This window comes from Vigna unguiculata, chromosome 2 (assembly GCF_004118075.2).
Source record: "Vigna unguiculata cultivar IT97K-499-35 chromosome 2, ASM411807v1, whole genome shotgun sequence".
Taxonomy (NCBI): Eukaryota; Viridiplantae; Streptophyta; class Magnoliopsida; order Fabales; family Fabaceae; genus Vigna; species Vigna unguiculata.
The window spans coordinates 31,480,748-31,502,605 of record NC_040280.1 but is presented as its reverse complement, the minus strand read 5'-3'; the positions used below and the strand labels follow the sequence as shown (position 1 = coordinate 31,502,605).

Below are 21,858 nucleotides of genomic sequence, written 5' to 3'. Positions count from 1 at the left end.
TATAGAAATGAAACAAAATATATACTGCCACCAACCAAGTAATATTAACTTTCTTTTTTTCTTTTTTATGCAACAATTTTGATGAACAAAATTATAGAAATGAAACAAAATATGTACTGCCAACAAACAAGTAATATTAACTTCTTCTTTTTTTTACGCAACTAATTTCTTTATATAATATAAACAATTTGTTAATTCAGAACTATTTAATGACTTCTTAAAACATCAAATCTTTATATAACTAAAGATATCATGGGAAAAATATGTTAATTTCATTAAATATTAAATTTCATTACTCAGACCCGTAGATTGTATCCATCTTAAATAGCATAAAACATCAAATATCATATAGTTATGAAAAGTTATACAAATCTCGGAACATAATTCTGTACATACATAATTAAGGTTAAAATGAATGTTCGTATAGCTTACATCATATAAAACCGTAATAAATAAATAAATAAAAAGTGTGTTCGTATAAATTACATCTTAAATGAGCTTCCATTTAGTAAATCGTCAAACCCTGCACAATTGTGGGTTAGATGGACTTTCTCGCACTCGTCAAAGTATAACTAAAAAAGTGATTTTATTTGAAGTCAAATACAAAATAAGTTGAATATTAAATTACATAATAAAAAATATAAAATTATCACAAGATAATACATAACAACGTCAAATTCATTAATCAATTATAACTAATTTTATCATTATGTGATAGATTTTTACTTTCAGAAGCTTTTTCCATAAATAATTATTTTAATTCATCATAAAACTAAACACATAAATTGCAATAAATTAAAAACTTTAATTCAAACTTCAGACATACTTGTTTGTACCTTTGAAATCAAATACAAACAACCAATTCTTGGTGCAAAGGAAAGACTCCACATTGCTTGAAAGAAGATAATTGCAGTTTTTATTAAGAACACAATGACCCAAAACTTTACTTAATTCCTCTTGAAGGAACCATCTTATTATTGTTATCAAATTGGAATAAGCAATTGAAATTATATAGATGTTAAATATAATATATATATATATATATATATATATTTATTGGATATTACTTATATTCTTATCCGAGATGACAAAAATATTTATGTTTGTAGGTATCTAGAGATCAAACCTATGATAAATAGTTGGTATCCCCGAGTAGCGGGTATTTTAAAACCCATTTATAAATGAGTCTGGTAGATATCATTCTATCTGTATTCGTAAGTATCTGTTATCGAAAAAAATTAAAATTAAAGTTTAATTTATATTTTATTAAATTTATATTTTATTAAATTTAATTTAATTAAAATTAAATTAAATAATTTTTATTTATTTTTTGGTAATTTTATTTTAAAATTTTATAAAATATTTTTTTAGATATCAATCATACCTACAAATTTAAAAAACACATAAGTATTCAAACGAATAATAGACGAATAATGAATGAAATTTTTGACTAAAGATTAGGTTGAAATAGATATTATTCATGTGCAACCTGAACCCTTATCATTTCATACCCATTCCTAGGTAATCCAACGATGCTGACTATGAGAGTTTATACACTATTGCATATTGTCAATGTATTTCGGTGGTTAGAATGATATTAACAAAAATCCTTAGTAAATGAATCATTATTTTAGCCCAAAATGAAACAGCATGTCCTTTCCAGTCCGGATATTATACATGCAAAATATACTATTTGATATATTAAAAATAATTTTAATATATTTTAAAATACTAAAATAATGCATATCAACAATATATTTAAAAAATATCCAGCAGTTGGCAGCTAATGCATCATGCAGTGTGTCAGAAACAAACACAAAAATGATCCGTAAATAGTGAACTAGACTCGAATGATAGGATACGTGGAGAAAGAAATAGAAGATAGATTGAAAATGACATGCAGCAACAACAACAACACAAGATCTGAAAACTAAGAACGTTAAACGAGGAGTTTAGGGTTCTTGGAATTGGGGTGAAAGACGTATTTAAGGAGGGAGTCCTTGATGGAGAGAAGATGAGGAAACTCCTTCTTCAACTTAGAGGCATCAAGCTCGTTGTTGCTTCTGGGAGCAACAATCACCTTAGCCTGCTCCTCCAAACTGAAGTTCTTCCAACTGAAACTGGGATCCACGTATTCTCTGTACATCTCCAGAATCTCGTTGTGGCTAACCACTCCAGGGTTGGTGAAGTTCCAGATCCCAGTCAGATTCCTCTTCGCCATCTCCACCGAGATCGGGATGAGCTCGTCGAGTACGGTCATGGAGTTGGGAATGTCGACAACCTTGTGGTATCGAGTGATCTTGGTGATGAAATTGCGAGGGTTCGACAAATCCGAGGAAATGGGCATCCTCACACGCAAGGTGCAGACGTTGTCGTAGTTCCGAAGCAGATCCTCCACCTGTGCCAGCCATCACATGATGACGTAATTAATTAACGTTGAGAAAGAGATAGAGAGTAGCATATATATATATATATATATATATATATATATATATATATATATATATATATATATATATATATATATATATATATATATACCATGGCCTTTGTCTTGGAGTAGAAGGATCCGGTGAAGTTGGGAGTATCGTGTTCCTTGAAGGCAATGCCTGATCGGACGGTGTGGGAGGAGTCGTACTCGAAGATGCAGCCGGTGGCGTAGTTAATGAGAATGAGGTTGTTTTGACGGCAGACGTCGGCCAGGGTGAGAGTGCCGACGACGTTGGTGCGGATGGTTTCAAGCTTGTGAGATTCGCACCAGTCCACATTCGGCCTGCCGGTCACTCCGGCGGCGTTGAACACGTGGCTGGGCTTCACCGCCGTTATGTCCGCCTCCAATGACAACCGGTTCTCCAGTCTCCCGCTTCCGTACTCGTATTCGATGCCTCGCTCTTCGCACAGCTTACCCAGCAAACCACCAATCCAACCGGTTCGACCGTAGATCAGAAATTTCAGTTGCTTCTCGCCGCCGTTTGCTTCTGCACCCATCTCTTTCTATTTTCTTCTTCTTCTTCTTCTCTTCTTTTTCGATTTATCTCTTTTATACAGAGGGAGGGTTCCCTTCTTTTATTCATTTTCTGTCTTTTTCCGACAACTCAACACGACGGTGATTATAAAAGTACTATCTTCACCGAAATTCAATATTTAATCTTCCTCCACACTGTCGCAACTTCAAAATATTTTTATTTTAAATTTTAAATTTTAATATAATGTTTATTACTTTTTCCATATCTTTGTTTTCATTTCATTTTTAATTATATTATATATATATATATATATTATGAATGTTAATTAAATATATTCTATGACACCTAAGAAACGGGGATAAAATATTATTAACATCCTTGTAATATTTATCTCGCTTTTTATAACTTTCTCAGTAGGTGTAAAATGTTTCTAACTTTATAAATGTAAATTTAATTCTCTCTAAAATTTAAAATTATTTCTTATTTTTAAATAATTAGTGTGAAGAGACTAGAAATGTTTTTTTTAATTAGTTATTTTTTTTAAAGACTGAGACTAAAAATATTTGCAAATTTAAAAAATTTAAATATCTTGTTATAAATTTTGGACACCATATCAAGTTCATTCCGAATCTCAAAAACGAAGTAGCATCTTTATCTACTTTTGCACACATCTTAAATATGAAGTGTTAAAATTATTTAACTTTTTATATGATATGTAATTTTCCTTCTATTCATCCACTCCTTTCTACTCTGAAAAAAAAAAAAAAAGAGAGTGTGTAGTGTAGTAATAATATGTAACAATATATAATAATAGAAAAATATTCTAAACTTTTGTTGAATGGATTAATATTGTTATACACAAATTGTCATAGTAAAGTTTACTAAAAAAATTGTAAATAAATATTATTTAAAAATACATAAGATTAACAATATACACATTAGATTTTTAATTAATAAAATAGAATACAATAGTATGATTAAAAAAAGTTATTAAAAAGGATATTATCTCTATATATCAATGAAAATAAAAATATATTTTTAAATTTTCCATTTTTTTCATATTTTTTGTGTATTTGTAGATAACTTTTGCTATATTTAAACTTGTATCTTACACAAAGTAAACATGGTTATAAGAAAATAACTTATTAGCTTATTTTTATTTTTTATTTTTAATTATGTTTAGCAAGATACAATAACAGCATGCCTCCTTACGTATTTTTGTGGTGGGAATAATTAAACTGGAAAATTAATTGAAATTTGATTTGTTATAGTTCACATGTTATTGTGAATGGTGAAATAGATGCACACCACAATTAAAATTTGGGATGCAGAGTCTTCTCAAATCTTAATAATTTCATTTTCGATATCCATTTCTTATCAAACACTCACCCATCCATCATAGAAAGTCATCTTTTAACATCCTTTATCATTCTTTTTATAGTTTAAATAAATAATTTTGTTTTCGAAAATATTCTATAATAATTTTAAAATTTAATATTTAATTAAACTTTTTTTTTACTGATTTGTCACCTACCCATACATACACTATAACATGTTAACTAGGTATGATAAGTTTTATAAATATTAGCGAAAATACAATGTAAAATGATAAAATATAATTATCGAAGTTGTAAAATTAAAATTGTATAAAAAAAAATGTATAAGCCAAATTAACTTTCAAAATTGATGATATGATATAAATATAGAAAATATATACATCAAAATAACAAGTTGAAATTATACAATAAATATATATGCATCAAAAACGGTTATAAGAAAAGATGATACGTGGTTATCAATATAGATAGCCGTACATATTTGTTAAAATAATTTAAAGTATATGCTTGCATCTAAAATAAGTTTATATATATATATATATATATATATAATATCTTAGTTTAAAAAAAACAGTAAGAGAATTTAAATTATTGTGAATGATAGGTACCCAGAAAATAAATAGGAAAAGCTGATTGAAAATTTTAGACTAGAAGAGGAATTTAAATAAAACTTTGAAAAACGACATGAATGTAAAAGAAACAAAAATATTAAAGAAAATAAAAATTTCAATGATTACAACTTTTGAACTCATAATTTTAATTATTATTCCTTCAACAAATTAAATCAAATTTCGCTTTTTTACTAGAAAAATGTCGAAAACAACATTCTATTGTTACCATTTTAGTGCTACTTTATCCAATACACATAATTTTATTTTATTTTTCATTTCAGGAATAGTACACACTATAAATTTGAATCATCACTTCAAAAGAAAAATCCATTATACCATCATATTTTTCAACACAACTACAATCTTACATTAATATATATAAAATAAAAAAAAAAGAGAGATTTATTGAGGTGGAAAAATAGAAAACTGGTATTTAGGAAAAGGAAAACTTTAAACCCTAGATAAGGCATTGAGAGCAATCTAATAACTCAGAGCAGGTTATTATTATAAGTACATACCTTTATACTTTTTATTTTGTCCTTCCAAAAGAATGAAAACCTGTGAAGAAGGTGACTGAAAAGATTGATCAGATGGTGAGATTTTCTCTGAGTACTGTGAAAGTGCCACTAATGTTCCCACCAACATCTGGGAATGTCTCACAGCCAGAAAGAGGCTTCACATTGCCCTTTGAATCAACTTCAAGCGGATATTTTAATAAATGGCTTTTCATTTCAGTTACTTCATCTGCTGCATACTGTCTCCAGTTACGTTCACTCAATGACCTTATATGTCTCACACACTCAATGCTCTCTGGCTCCTCAAAACATTCTTCCACACTTCCTACATGTTCGCTCCACAGTGACATTCTATAACCATGCACCTGAGATCATATAAACCCAAAACAAAACACATACACTTTTCTTAGATTCGACCATCTATCACAGTATCATGTTTTGTTTTTTCATAAAAAGTACTTGTAAGTTTAGGAATCTTGCCTGTCCGCGAGGTTTAGAATGCTTCTTTGCCCAAGTGTGATTAGGCTGATATGCTCCCATTGCTATCTCTGTATCTCTGGTGCCTTCCATGGATCTCTGGTTGATGTTTGCAGACCCCAGTAGCACATATTCATCATCCACTATCATCCCCTTTGAATGAACATAAATCATGAATCTTCGGTTCTTTTTAGTCAGTGCCTAGGTTACATACCAGTGTGGAAACAGAAGGAGAAACTTGTTTAGGAGGCAATGAGACATGGAGACAAGGACAAATCATAAAGTTTATCTAGGAAGGTAAGAAAAGAAACCTGTGGTATGTTTTCTCCGGTAGTTTTTGTAACATTTGAGACATTATTGTCAGGGATCTCACGATTACCAAGGCAAAAGAAATTCAAGTAGTCCTGTGGCTCATACTGATTCTCAAGCCCAGCCTCCTGTAAGGCCTTGTAAACCGTTTCATACATCATTTGCATTGTTTTGAACTGCAAACAAATCAACATGAGAATGTGTACAAAGGCACAACTGAACCCATAATAACATTATGTTTTCCTTCATATTTTCAGCAGTGCAAAATGTTTAGTTGTGCTTCAAAGAATTAACATCATTTGGCAATATGAAGCACAAGAAAATCAGCAGTTTCTTCTGCTTGAGAGCAGTTTTTCTTACACCAAATCTTCCTAATCCATTTTCATGATCGAGCCAATAAAGGTTTTAATGGTTTGTTATATAGTACCATGTTAAGAGATAAATATAAAGGAAGCGTACCTGCCAAAAGAGAATCCTCTGAGTAGCTTTACTTTTGGGTACTCCTTCAGGCCACATAGGAATGACAATATACACAGAGAATCTCTCATGCTGTTTGATTTTGCTCGCTATTTTTAATGCAATTTCCATTGGAATTAAGTTGTTTGCACCTGTGTTCAAAATGGAAAAAACCATCATGTAACAAGATGCATGCGTAACATTGGAATTTCAGGAGGAACTGGTAAAAAATCACATGTGATAATACAGGGCATTTGAAATGAAAATAGCCCATGCCATAACAGTAGGTAATTTCAGTAACAAGATCTTTGAACTTCAATACTCACCAAGGTCCTTGTAAGAATCCCAGTTATATGATGAACCAAGAAAGTATTGGTTCTCAATATAGATGAACTTTTGGGCTGATCGAATTGCCTTGACATAAGCAGAATGTATGCTCATGTCTATCAGCACATTCTTCCCACAAACCAAGTTCTGTTCAATGAAGTAAACGGAATTAGCATTTTCCTTCACAACAAAAAAAAGGGTAAAAATTCAGAAGGAAGTCACTTCACCCTTCTTATAGCATCTTCTGGTTGCTTTGGAAATCCTTTCACAGAATTGGAATCAATTGATCGGAAGATCTTCAGTTAGAACAATGCAAAAGATAATCAGACACTAATCTGAACAAGTTTCTCAGAGGGAATATATATTCTGTTAGAAATAGGAGCAGGAATTATTCATCTATTTCCAACACAATCGATGATATACCTGGGTATGCCAAGTCTCCTGGTTATCTTCATTAAGGCCAGGAACATTATCAATGCCAACAATGTCATCGATTCTATCAATTTTAAGCAGTGAATCATCATGCGAGCTTTTCATCCTTCGCAATCTATTCATTTTTATAGCCCTCAACCAACGCTCCTGGAAATTGGTGAGGATGTCATATGCTGCTGGTCCATCAACTTGGGAATGCAAATCATGCCATGGTTGTCTTGGACAATCAGTGACAGGACCCTGTTTATTTGTTACACAAATAAGATAATTACAACACAGATGACAGCATAAAGATTATGAATTTTGAAATTGATTTACCTCAAAGTTAGCGTTATAATAGTCATCTTTGTGTGTTGTCTGCAAAGTTCTAAAGAGAGAATGGTCTGGGGTATCATATCGACCCACACATAAATCAAGACCTCCGATGAAAGCTTTTATCTTTCTTTTATTGTGACCAGCATCAGCATCTACAATGACTGTTTTCTGATGATGGGTATAGATTGTTCCAGCTTCCTAACAATTCAGTATAAAACAAAAACTAACTCTTGTTTAAATTCAATCACAAATCTAACTTTTATGACAGAAGATGTACATAAAAAGTATAAACCAGAAAGACAAAGATTATTAAAAATTTCAGTATTTCTGATACCTGCGTTTTGAGAAAGCTGTGTCCCTTGCCACCAGCTCGTGGGCAAAGAAGAACCTGTACTGAAGAGTGCTTGAAAAACTGGCGAGTGTCCTCATCATGAGTCTTCATAAGTCCAACCTGAAAAAATCTTACAAAGTCAGATACTAATCAGTGAATATTACCAAAACCAATTATTTGAAGTTGATTACCGTTTTATATCCAAGCAAGCTTCCAGAAGATGGATCATCCCATACAAGGAGCAGCACTCTGACACCTTCCTGTGATTTAGCTTTGAGAAGGTCACCTAAAGTGTAAGCCTTTCCATCACCCATGTCCCGAATGAGACTAACATTATAGTACACCGACCACCCAACAATGTAAACCAACCGACGAGCCTGTTTTATTGCATCAAAGATGTCGTGCCAACAACTTTCATGCTTATAATTCACATCCCCATCCACCTTCAAACTGGGAAGGGAGCCTTCATGAACATGAGCATCTTGATAAAGTGTAACTTTTCCACCTTTTCTAAGGGGAAAGTATGTGTTAGGGACCCCTTGATATTCAGGACCAGCACCTACTCCATGGATATATAGAGGCACCTTTTCAACAGGGGTGTATTGAATGGATAAACTCAACTTTTCTCCACTCTTACATGGTTTTCCGTTAGTACTAACGAGAGGGAAAAAGCCATCAACTCTTGTGCCACTACATAACTGTTCCACTGGAATTCCCACCGCTCCAATTATCTGAGAACCCACGATATCACTGTCCTTTACGACGAAGTGGACTTCAGAAGCAAGGTGTGCGACGGGGACGTTGAAACGCTGCGTCCAAACGGGGTTCTCCGTGTTCCTGATGACAAAAGTTCTGGCAATCACAGCACCCGCCACAGACACCGTAACGTAGGGATCACTGGTTCCAGTTTTGGACATGATGCCTTCGACTTTGCCGCCAAGTCTTCGGGACAACTTGGAAACCATATCTCCCGTTTTCTTGTGAAAAATGTCCATGTTAGGAAGGTTTTTGGCCTCGTTGACCCATATTTCCAAGTTGCCATGTAAGAGCAGAATCCTTAAGGAAGTTCCGGTGGTCGGAAACGGAATAGTTTGCTGAGCCTGTCCATGGTGGGAAGCTCCAAAAGATGGAGTTTCACCATAAACCATATGAGCCATGTAGTGTAAGAAGTAATTAGAATGTGAGAGACTTTGCTAAAGAACGATGCTTTGGTGATGGATCTGAGAAATGTAACGTGGGGGTGAGCATTTGAAGTCATAATGAAGAAGAAGACTAGATTTGAAAATGGCGTTGACCCTCATGTGATACAAAAGGAGTGTCTCAATTTTGACTGGGTTAAGGATTCGAAGAATGAAACGAAGAGAAGGTCATGAACGCACTGTTAATTATTATTTTTACATAACAAGTGGAAAATGAATAAATTAATTTAGTTCAAGTTGTATGGTGAATGGGTCAGACACTAGCTATGTCCGCCAGAATAGTGGTGGTGGCGATTGAATCACTGACATAAAGAATACAAAAATTATAGCAATTCGAAATAAAAAAAAAAAAAAAACTGAATAACGAATTTAATCATTCCCGGATTCGGGAACATGTATGCGATATTAATTGAATTTGTATATTCAATGAAAGTTTTCAAACTATTGATCGTGCAATGTTGTTGCCGGTGTGAGTTTCTTAACGATAAAAGATATTACATCACACGAAATGCTGAAAATACGAATTTGCACAAATGTTAAGTTTAACTTAGACCCTGCCATTTTTATTTTACGGACTAGTAAAGCCATTTTTATATATAGTGAAAGATTATATATATATATATATATATATATATATATATATATATATATAACATTAATCTTATGTTTATAAAATATTTGACATAATTTTTATTCTAAAATCTAAAAATAATTATATCAATAAATTTTTATTTTTATATAATATTTAACTCCATTTGTTATATCCTATATGAACACTGGACTATTTCCAATATTTCTTACGTCCAAGGAACTGATAAAAAAATAGACCAAATGATGGTTTAACTAATTGAGACCCAGTTCGTACCTGACAACATTGAACGGTAGACTATTCAAAAAACCCACAAGTCCTATGAATGGTATGTGTGTGGTGTAAAGTGATTCAAGAAAAGAAAAAAAAAAAGAAATTTCATGGATATTTCACGCTCATAAATATCAGAGAGGGAAAAACAATTAGGTGTTTGTTTATCTATTTCAAATTCCAATATTCAGCATCACTCAAAAAGTTTTAATTTAAAAGTATATTTTAAACTTAAAATGACTTTTACTTACAATTTTAATTTTAATTTCTTATTTCTAACAGTAGCTATAAAACGACTTTTAATTAAAATCTTCATATATCATACGCTATCTTCATGAAAAAAATGTTTGTAAATTAGTTTTTGTCATTCGCCAGAATTATAACAGAATTTGATTTCGTGTTTATATTTGACACAGTATTAATATTTATGTTTAGTTTTTGGGTAAAATAATTTACATTCATTTGGTCTTCACCAAAAAAATGTACATTTCAGTCTTTCCTGAATACATAATTTTCATTTCAGTTCTTACATGACAAAAAAGACATTATTATAATTTGTATACACAACAGGGACTAATTCATAAATATTAATTATTTAAAGTCTATAATTTAAACCTATTTTTCAATTAAAGGCAACTAAAGCAACCTCAACTTACATACTTCGTCTTAAAGTTTGAAAGTTAAATAAATAAAACTAAAAACGTTTTTTTTTGCCCAATTTGACGAGTTCAAACACAGGACTATTTTATAAATAAATAATTATAGTTTTTTAATTTACGAATTATTAACTAAAGTGTATGCAAACTATAAGCTGTGCTTAGATTATATTTAATGTGAACCAACTTTTGAACTCTTTACTGTAACTTCATTACTCATTAGCATGCTTCTTTCTTCACTAATTTCTACCATAGATGACAAAATACTGTAAGAATAAATATCAACATTAATATCCAAAAAGAAATTAATCTTATTCCTCTTTTTGATAAAAGAACTGGAGTGGTATAAAAGATCAAATATGTAGGATCAAAGAACATATATAATTGTAAAGAACCGCGAAAATCTTCCAATGATGTGTGTAGTGACAGTAATAATTCTGCCGTCGGTCAGAAAAGTAACAAACAATTTACAAAGACCGTTAAAAGAGAGGCATAACCACACCTAAAACAAAAGTTGTTTGCATACGTTAAATTCCACAAATTTACTTGCAGGCTTTTTTTCTTCAGCTATCTTACATTACAGTAACCCATCTACTATCTTCTGCATCTTATCGGAATCCTTAGGGAGACTACACTCTATCAGAAATAAGCATATATATATAGTAAGTTCTTATATAAGTTGTGTTGCTAGCTGTTCCACATAGTTGGGACAAAATATGTCTACCTCTTACGCTTCGACTTCAAAGAGGTAACCGATTGAGAGTTGCTGTGCCAGTTGCGTTTCCTTTGATTGATGAACCAATTATTAATTTGCTTCAGCTGCAACCCTGTCTCCTCCACAAGTTTTGCCTTGTCATCTTCCTGAAACAAACCAACCTCAATGAGTCAGAGGTCATTATTGTATCATAAATGTCACAATTAGCAGAATCTTATAGTAGCAATGTTGGGTATGACATGAACTCTTTCTTAGCTAAGAAACAAGTTTTGGCGAAACACAAAACTATGGAAATATTGATGAGAAGGTGTTCACTTACGGTAGGATAAGGCCACTTTGCATGTTGCTGCCACCAATTCTTCAACACGGAAGTTGTGTCACCTGGTAATTTCCCAGCTCTACGTTTCCTTAATATTTCCTCCCTGACATCTTCAATTCTTGACTTGAAACCCTGCAGAAACTAAAACTGGTTGGTGATTCAAACTTACGGAAAATAGTAAAACTGCATGTAAACTGCAAGAACAGGTAGCATGTATATATATTGAGTACAAGAATGACCTGCTTCAGCTCAATCTTTAGTTCCTGACGAACTCTCTCCATCAGTGACCTTTCAGATTCTGTAGGAAGTAAGGGACCAAATCCCATCATGTCATGCCCTTCAGCGCTAGATTGATCCAAAGAAAAATCCATCTGTAACTCATCTTCATCATCTGACATTGTTGCACCAGTTCCTTCCCCCAGACTCACTCCTGAAATATAATTAAACAGAAGTCCATATAAGACTTGATTTTGAGAACATTTTTAACGACAAAAGGAACTACAGAAATTCATCTTTGTCACTGAAGAAATACATGGAAAAAAGGGTAGTCAAAACATAGTATGGTTGATAAAAAAAACTCTTGTTCAATACTCCGAATATTTTTCTCTAACAGGTGAGGGAACAAGTTTGGTTTGTGTCTGACATCTTTGGATTGTCTTGTAATTACTTTGAAATTACACTTAAGAAGTAATTAGTCTTGCAAAGGAAACTTCTTTTGGCTCGATTTGAAGGGTTAGAGCAGAAAATGCATGGCATAAATTTTGGGTGGCAACTTGGTGATTTGAAATTGAAAGAAAGTGCAGGTGAGGGAGAGAAGTACAGATAGAAGGGGCCCTTGGTTTTTGAGTGGAACAGTGACGGGTCTGAATAGTGCCAAAATGTTCGACACATCTTAATCATACATAAAAGCATGCAATAAAGTTAGTTGCCGATAACATCAATAATGGACTAATCATCTATTTTTAATCATAATTCAGAGATGACATTGACCAGGCGAATTGAAGTTAATTATTTTATCCTAAAGTGAGTTATACTTTGAAGATGTCCTAAAGGGTCAGTTGAATATCTCTTCTTCATCCCACTTAATACGCCATATGTGCAGTCATATCATCCATAATTATGAGGTGGACGATTAGTTGGATATCAAAATAACCATAAAAATTCCCCCTATATCTACCATATCTGCTTAAACCAGAAAAGTAAAATTTAGATTACTTATCACTTATCGTTTGTTTAATATTATATAAGAAATTCTTCATGTATCTAATACCTATGCATGTTAAAGTCAGCTTTTAACAAGTGTAATACTTGAATTAAACAGAAAAAATAATTTTAAGAAATTAAACAGAATTTTGAAAAATAAATTGAATATACTCATCTGCACTATTTTTATGTTTTGTGAATTTTATTTGAATATTTAAATTAAATTGTTTTTTAGTTGAATTTTTTTCAGTGCGTTATAAAATACTATTTTTAGTTTCAAATCAACACTTTTCTTATTCTTAATATTTCTATTAATTCATTACTTCTAATAAAATATTCAAAATATTGCAAAGCTACTAATTTGTTACTACTAATTCTAAATAAGCTACTATAATATTTTATGTTTTGATATTGTATAGCTAAATCCAACAACACTTTCATGTTGATATTTTTTTTCATTTTTGAACCGTCATGAAATAAATCAGTTCAGCAGTGCACTGAACTACTATAACTACTAATTTAGTAAATTTTTATTATAGACACTTAGCTTTTCTAATTTGCTCGATCTGAAAATTTCAACTCAGTCCAACTAATTTTGTTCACTCCTACTCTTGACAGTACTTAATGCACTCTATTGAATTGAAGTGATTATATTAATATAGTTTTTCTAACTCAACTAAACTAACCACTGATACACCCTGGTATAATTAATTGATACATAACCATTAAAATATTTCCAAAGAAACAAAATCCTAAAAAAAATAAAGACCTAATATAACAAAATTGGTGTAAAATTGAATTCCTAACATGCCAAAATTATAATAGCAAAGCAACTATTCAACAATCTCTACTACATAGATAAAAGAGGCTTTTTTAAATCATGGTAATTAATATATTAGTAACAATAAATTTCAAAATTTTAAATAAAACAATTTAAATGTTTCAAGGATAATAATCAATAAAAGAGTGTCATATGGAGTGTTCTAAGAATACAAGTTAAAAAATTAATATAATGAAAATGTCATTAAAAACTACTGTCAAATATATTACTAATATTTGTCTACAAAAATAGATTTCAATTCTTTATTTAAGCAGTCTTCTAAAGCATGTACTTTATGAAGTGTTCAATTGGATTAATGTCAAGATACTATTAAACAATGTGCCACAACTATATATATTCACATTAGCTCTACAAATATTGTTCCAAAAAGCTATCACAAGTAACAAGATTTTTTGAAAATACTTTTTGTAAAATAATGATTAAGGCTTATAGACATTAAATAAAAAGATTAAGGCCGGAAAAACAGAAAGAAACATTGAAATATTAAATATTAAATAAAGATCAACCCTTTGGTTAAATAAAGCTCTATAATAAATAAGTAATATATTGTAATTGAAGATATTTTATAGTGTCATATAACTACAATTCATAAACTTTTTTATAGTGATATTTAAAAAAATATACCGGTTTATGATTGATTGACTAATACTAACCACAAGAAGACTTATTAAAATCATATTGAATTATTTGTAAGAGTAAATATTGTGATATAAAGCTTGGCATGTAGTTTTCAGCTTTGGGTGCGTTAGAACTTCTCAATATTGTTTATGCGTTATAGGCACAGGCCAGCCTGGTTCGAACGCAGCATATATGCACTAGTCAGACAGCCTCATCATGCACTTCCATGGAAACAATATATGGATCCTTTTAAGAAAGAGTTTTGATATTTTTCACACTCGTTTTTTTAAATGTTTTATCCTTCATCTTTTTTATGCTCTCTTTATCTTTTCTCCACCTATCTCAACTTATACATAAGATAGAGACATATTTGTAAGGATAAAAAAGTTTGTCTATTACAATCAACTTAATGTTTTTTTAGTCCTATGATTTTCTCTACTACATCAACTTGTGAATTGTTCTCTCTTTTCCCTTCCTAGCTATTCTATTTTCTATCTTCTCAACAATAAATAATATGTGAACTAAGCTTGTTATACCAGTATCCCAACTTGTAAAAACAAATCAGTACTAAAACATGATGCAGATTGACAAGAAACTCATGTGGGATTTTTTATAGCAGGGATAACAAACTAGCAAGGCTCCAAAATCTCTCATTTTCTACTGTTTAAAATCATTGTCATCTCCTAATTAAATACTTTGTCAGGAGATGTTTAAAATCATTCCAATGTTTAAAACAAGCTAATTAATTTGTCTCATTATACTTGATTTAAATCAAATACTTACAAATATATACATACAAGTAAAATAGTAAAACAACATGGTGTAAGAAATCTTACTGAAAATTGCATTGTAGGGATAAATATATATGTGTGTAGCAGATCCTTTCAGGAACAAAATTATTGGGTCACGGCATTATAAGTTGTTGGCAGTGACATAGTGGGAGAAGAGGGTCTACCATTCCTCACCAAACTAACTAACTCTTCCCATTGCCATTTCTGTACACTCCACCAGATAACATTTCTAGACCCCACCACCCCATTCCTTAGTCTAATTAACTCGACAACAAAAACTTTTGCAAAAGAAAAAAATATGTATACCATTATTATGTACCTCCTTTCCTTTCAGCTAAATCGCGTAAATCACAAGAAACAAAAAATGCTTTCACACCGTGAGAAATTAATTTTACTTGCCACCATTAACTCCTCACAGAAAAAAAAAATGGCAACATCATACATTCTACTCGTTTTTATGATATTTTTTCTAAAAGAAACGAAGTAACAACCGGTAAATACCTGTGAGAGCTTGTAAGGTATTTTCGATATCGCGGCAGGCCATGACAGCCTCGACGGCGTGGACTCTGACATGTTGCTGAAGCTGTTCTTTGAAAGTACACAAAACTATCAAATACTGTGCCTGCGGTGGTAACAACAAACAAACAACAGGGATCCATGAAATTGTGTTAATTAATTTGTTTTGTGAGAAAAAAAAAACAATAATAATATTGTTTGTTTGGTATATTTACCAGGAAGTTGTCGAGTTCTTGGCGGTCATTGGGGGAGAGAGAGTGGGTATGGTGAGAGACATAAGAGCGTATGAGATGGTGAGAGTGAGATAGCTGAGCATCGATGAGAGGGAGTTGGTCGATGGGAGTAGCCACACGGAGGCACGACACGTGTGCAGCCAGCAGCTGCTCGTACAGCGGATGTGTGGCTATCTCCGCCTTCAGTTGACGGTGGTGATCGCCGGAGACCTCGCCGCTTAACCCGCCCATCATTCCCAGGCTCGGTTCTTGCATTTTCTCAATTTTTAGAGAGTGCGATGGATCGATTGATAAAGGCAGAGCAGAATAATATAGGGTAGACAGAGAGAGAAAAAAAGAGAAAGAAAAATGAGCGAGGTTGAGGTTGAGGACCACCCTATTCGGTAATAGGTTGTGTGTAAAATTGTAAATGATGATTTTCAGAGATAGAGAGAGAGTGCAGAGTGCAGAGAGTTGTATCGTTTTCGGTGTTTATAGGGATCTGAGACACAACTTTCTGCAGGAGCTCTGATAAAAACAAAGATTTTACATACACAGAGAAAGAGGGTGAAGCAAAGGCATTAAACACGGTTGAGAGAGAGAGAGAGAGAGATTGAAGTTTTGTTTTGTTTATTTAAGAAAGAGAGAAAGAGAGAAAGAGAGAGAGAAAATAGAAAGAGGAAGGGAGACAGAGAAAAGAGTAAGCTGCGGAATCATTACTATGAAAGGGGATGGAAGCGAGGTCAGAAAAAGAAGATAAAGCTGCTTCTGTCACCTGACACCTTCATTTCTTTTTCCTCTTCTTTTCTTTTTTTATTATCTGGAAGGAACAATAATGGATTTTTAGGCTAAGGTACTTTGATTTGATTGGCGACGATGGTTTGAGTTTATCACACCTATCACCACCAAAGAAAAAAATCTGTGCCTTTAAAGGTGAAGAGAGATAACAAACAGACAAAACAATTAGGTACTTCAAGGACTCTGCTAAAACTTTGTTTAAACATGTCAAACACTTTTCATTTTCTTTCCATTCAAATGTTTTTACTTTATTCAAATACATTTAATCATTCAATTTACATGTATCCTATCAAATTTTCAATGAATTATTATTTTGTTTACAAAAGTATATAAAGAATTAAGGACACCGAAGATATTATGGAGCTTTATACCAATCCACATGCTTTCTTCTTCGATGTTAGATCTCAAAGTTACCATAGATTAACGTAATTTGTAAAACATTAATAAAGATATATTTTTTCCTTCTGTCTCCTTATAAATGGTTGTCCCTCATATAAAGTAATTCTCTGCCTCAACAATAACAGAAACATGTTTCATCTATTGCAATGACAAAACTTCATAGGTTAGGTTTTATCCCAACGTAATACAACACAGAATTAACTATTCTTGAATTAACAACATGTGCGTCGCAATTTTTTGGCGTCATCAAAATGCCAAATATTTGTTTATATTATTTCCATGAATTAAATTAGCCGTGTGTTTTAAATAGATTTAAAAAATAATAATTATCTGCATTAAGCAATGTGTGTAACCGTAACTGCTTCTGGGTGAAGCCTTACGGTTATTCTATTGTTGTCACACACCAATAATGTTAGTTCTAGAAATAAAATTATAATAAAGTGTTCATAGTTTTTTTTTTCGGGAGTTAATGTGTATTAACATTTTAATCATACGAAACAAGACCACCGACAGTGCAGTTATGAATTAATTAATCCAGTGGTTAGTTTAACTTATACTTTATATTTATTTCATCGTTGATAGAGTAATTTTATTCGACAACTACATATAATTATTATTATTATGGGTCATATATTAATTCAACTAATTAGTGGGCAGAGAAACTTGGTGAGTGCAAAATTCAACAACAGTTAGTTGTACCAAAAAGAAAAACAAACGATTAGTTATAATAATTTGATGTTTTAAATTAACCGACGATATTTAATATATACGCAACAGCAAAATATGGGTTGAAGTAAGAAAAAATATATATTAAAAAAGAAAATAAAATAAAGATGTATATATCCTTTATCACCAACCTTCATTTAAGTTTAATTTTGTTAGTTGTTGATAAAGTGGGTTGAAGGTTGAGGTGTCAATGTTTGGTTCTCACAATTGGTGGTGCTATGCTTTTCATCTTCCATCTTCTTTACTTGTTGTGCAAATTAATTGTGTATAACAAGTGTTCATATATTGCAGTATTCAGGGGATAGAAGGTGAAATCAAAGAAAGGGACAGTGTTTATGTTGTGTAAGTAACCCCTTTCTTTAAACACAACAAAAACATACTCACTCACCACCAACTTTCACTCAAAAACACCCTCATAATCATAGTTTTATATAATGCGAGACTTTCAACTATAGCATAATTAATAATAACTATCAATATTTTAATATACTCAAATTTTCTTTTTGATTTTACATTTTTAATATAGGTTAAATATGTTTTTATCCCTTAACTTTGTGAATTTTGAAATTAGTCAATTTCCAAACTTCAGACCAATTTAGTCTTTCATCTTTTGAAATATGTGGATTTAGTCCTTTTAATCAAATTTTGTTAAGTTTATTTGACATTTCAAGTACGTTTCATAATAATATTTGACTTAACATTAAAGCAAAAATATGTCAAACAGTATAAACAACTCAAATACAATCATGAAATACGTACGAAACATCAAATAAACCTAACAAAATTTGATTAAAATGACTAAATACACGTATTTTGAAAGATGAAAGACTAAATTGGTCTAAAATTTTAAAATGAACTAATTCTAAAATTCACTTAAAGTTAAGGGAACAAAACATATTTAACTCTTTTAATATTATAAATTGTGATTATATCTGTCAAAAGATGATCACCAAAAATATATATAACATTAATAAAATATGAGTCAAATCCAACATCAATCTTAATTTAAAATCTTAATATGATAAATTTATAGTCTTTTATTCACCTCAAACAAATAAAGATGACAATTTGCAAGAGAACAAAACAAGTCACGGACGTCTTCACATACTGAAATTTGTGTTTTCTTTTTATTTATTTTGTCTATTTTAGAAAACTGGTGGTTGAATCATCAAAAAGAAAAGTTAAAAAATGCATAAAGCAAATGCAAAGAAAAAATGATATAAAAATCTGAAATGAATATTCTTTTTACTTTGTGTGTGGTTACTTTTGTTTGAAGAGTAGGTGTTGCGTGTAAAAGAAGGAAGCATTTTATCCATAAGACTAGAATCAAAACCTTTGAAGCAACATCTCATATCTTCCATTTTCTCCATTTATGTAATCTCTTTCTTTTCGTCGTCGGAAGAATAAAGATCAAAAGAGGAACCATAATTCTAATTTCACATTGTTTCGTTAAAAGAAGATAGTATTTCCACAATCTTACAATGCGGGCCCCTTTAGTCATTTTCATGTAAGTTAAGTAATTGATTGTTTCTAATCATCATCAAAATTTATTATTATTTATTTCCTTTCTATTTCACAAATAATTACCTTAAACTTTAATTTTCTTTCAGTAATTTTAAAATTTAATGAAATCAAATTTTTATAAACAATTTTCATTTTATATTTGATTATTTATCTTCGTTTTAATTTAACATAACTTAATGTTTTAAGAAAATAGAAGAGGACATGTACATATTTGAAAAGGAGGAAGGTAGCGATAAAAACAAGCTTTGAAGCGCAGACATGCGAAGCGATCCAACATGGAAAGGAAACTGTCCTAATATCAATCAAACAAGTACACAGTTTTTTTTTAAAATAATATTTATGAATATAGGAACATAAAAAAAGATGAATTTGTACAAAAACACTGAAAAATAAAGAAGAAGAAGAAGAAGACAATTGATAGAACAAAAATAAATAATAATGATAAGAATATATGGAAAAATATAATTTAAAAGATGCGATTAGGTCTAAAGTTGGTGCAGTGTAGTGGATGATTGTGTGGTTGAGAATGAGTAGAGAAGAGAAAGAGTGTGATAAGAAGCACGTGAATGCTTTCCCCATTTTGTAATATATATATCTTATATTTTTACATGTAACAAGAAATACATCGTATCTTTTATTTCAGCTAAATTCCAAGATGTGCCACGTAATTTTACCGCCCTAGAAATTAAGACCATACAAACCTGTGGTCAAAAAGTGGATGAATTGCAAGGATAAAAGAATCATACTTATTCTTAAACTTAGTATTATTAAGACTAAAAAATCGGATGAAGAAAATACACGTTTCTATATATTATGAGCATGATAGAAATGAGATCATTATTATGATACATACCATTTTGGGTGGTTTATGTATATATCTTTATAATGTGAATCTTTAGGGGTAAAACTCCTTGTGTGTGTAATAACTCTTTATGAGTACGTGTAATGTTAGATATTTGATATAGTAAAGTATTATAGAAATTAAGTGTGATTTTAAGATTTATATTGAGTATAAATAAAAAAAATTGAGTATTATATAAGGACGAAGATTCTGACTTATTATCTTAAGATTTTGTTATTAGTTAAAAATAGTATTAATCTTTTATGTGTGGGCTGGACTCATATTTTATTGGTGCTATATCTTTTCCATTAACGCATGAATCACTTCATTAAATGATAAATATTAAATTTAATAGAAAATATTTAATGCAAATGGTAAGAATAAAAATTATCATTGCAATTTATGATGTATTGTGATGAGTTAAAATATATGTATATTATATATAAAGTATTTAATGTTTAAATTTAAACCAACTTGTCCTTGCATGTATAATTGTTCCGATCTCGAATCTTAATTAGTGAGACGAAAACCAAGAACAAACTACCCATCTGACTCTTATACTAATAGATATGTGTTCTTCTCTTTCTGGAGTTCAGTAGTTATGGTTCCAAAAAATGTCTATCTATCTCTTTCTCTCTTATCCTTTATATAGGTTTCCTACCTACCTGATTTGTAGGAAGACGTGTTAGTGTGACAAAATATTAGTAACAAATTTCTATTTTTTCGTTGGATATTAAATCTCTTCTTTTTAGGAACAAACTAACCACCTCGGCCCAAATCCTGTTCGACCCACATCGTACTTGGTCCAAATCCTGCTCAGCCCAAATCTTGCTTGGCCCAAATCCTGCTCGACTTAAATCCTGCTTGGCCCAAATCCTGCTCGACCTAAATCCTGCTCGGTCCAAATGCTCGTCACCTCGACCCATGACTGAAACTCGTTGAATCATGATAAATATTTATCGGGTCGAAATCGAAATGAGCATGTTGAAATCAGTCATTCTCCAGACGGTACAATAATTAATGATTGTTATGACTATAAGACTATATGCACAAAAATCGATGTAGATGATAACACTAAATGTATCAAGTGAGAAGGAACTAACATAAGATAAAACAAGTTTGGCAATTCATAAAATGCTTAATTAATGCTAAAAAGGCACCCATAATATCATTCCTATGCAAATTCATTTAAAATATGAAAATGATGTTTACCGATTTTTAATTAATTTTTATTGAGAAATAAACAATAATAATTCATGATTATTGCACACTATTTCTCTCTTCATTGACCCAACCATGTGTTTGGTTAGTGGCTAAAGGGGATTGGGAATAGATTGAAAACTTAACCTACCATAATGGTCATTATATATATAAAATTGAGTTAATATTTTTAGTAAGTGAAATTGGATTGAGAAAGTTTTTGGAAAATACTGGAAATCTTGTGCAGCTAATATACTTCTTAAGTCAGATTGTGTGTAAGAAGTACTTCATAAAGAAACGTTTAAAGCTGACAATATAACTCACATTTTACGTTTCTCTTCGATTTGTGTCACTGATAAAAGAAT

At 31.2% G+C, this 21,858-nt stretch overlaps 3 protein-coding genes across 3 annotated transcripts; all 3 read right to left on the bottom strand.

Moving 5' to 3' along the window:
- Window positions 1-1,752: 1,752 nt before the first annotated feature.
- LOC114173149 (bifunctional dTDP-4-dehydrorhamnose 3,5-epimerase/dTDP-4-dehydrorhamnose reductase-like) lies at window positions 1,753-3,221 on the bottom strand. The gene is made up of 2 exons (XM_028057393.1): window positions 2,542-3,221; window positions 1,753-2,398 (listed from the first exon to the last, which is right to left on the bottom strand). The coding sequence occupies exons 1-2, from the start codon at window positions 2,986-2,988 to the stop codon at window positions 1,940-1,942; spliced, it is 906 nt and encodes a 301-aa protein (XP_027913194.1). The 5' UTR covers window positions 2,989-3,221; the 3' UTR covers window positions 1,753-1,939.
- A 2,279-nt stretch (window positions 3,222-5,500) lies between these two features.
- LOC114173849 (phospholipase D beta 1-like) lies at window positions 5,501-9,233 on the bottom strand. Its single transcript, XM_028058498.1, has 10 exons — window positions 8,268-9,233; window positions 8,080-8,196; window positions 7,749-7,943; window positions 7,422-7,670; window positions 7,226-7,294; window positions 6,998-7,145; window positions 6,675-6,823; window positions 6,218-6,391; window positions 5,910-6,107; window positions 5,501-5,794 (listed from the first exon to the last, which is right to left on the bottom strand). The coding sequence occupies exons 1-10, from the start codon at window positions 9,231-9,233 to the stop codon at window positions 5,501-5,503; spliced, it is 2,559 nt and encodes an 852-aa protein (XP_027914299.1).
- Window positions 9,234-11,150: 1,917 nt separating this feature from the next.
- LOC114173763 (homeobox protein HD1-like) lies at window positions 11,151-16,891 on the bottom strand. Its single transcript, XM_028058350.1, has 6 exons — window positions 16,009-16,891; window positions 15,779-15,899; window positions 12,064-12,254; window positions 11,825-11,956; window positions 11,515-11,651; window positions 11,151-11,426 (listed from the first exon to the last, which is right to left on the bottom strand). Exons 1-6 carry the CDS (start codon window positions 16,279-16,281, stop codon window positions 11,420-11,422), a joined length of 861 nt encoding a protein of 286 aa, XP_027914151.1. The 5' UTR covers window positions 16,282-16,891; the 3' UTR covers window positions 11,151-11,419.
- Window positions 16,892-21,858: the final 4,967 nt, after the last annotated feature.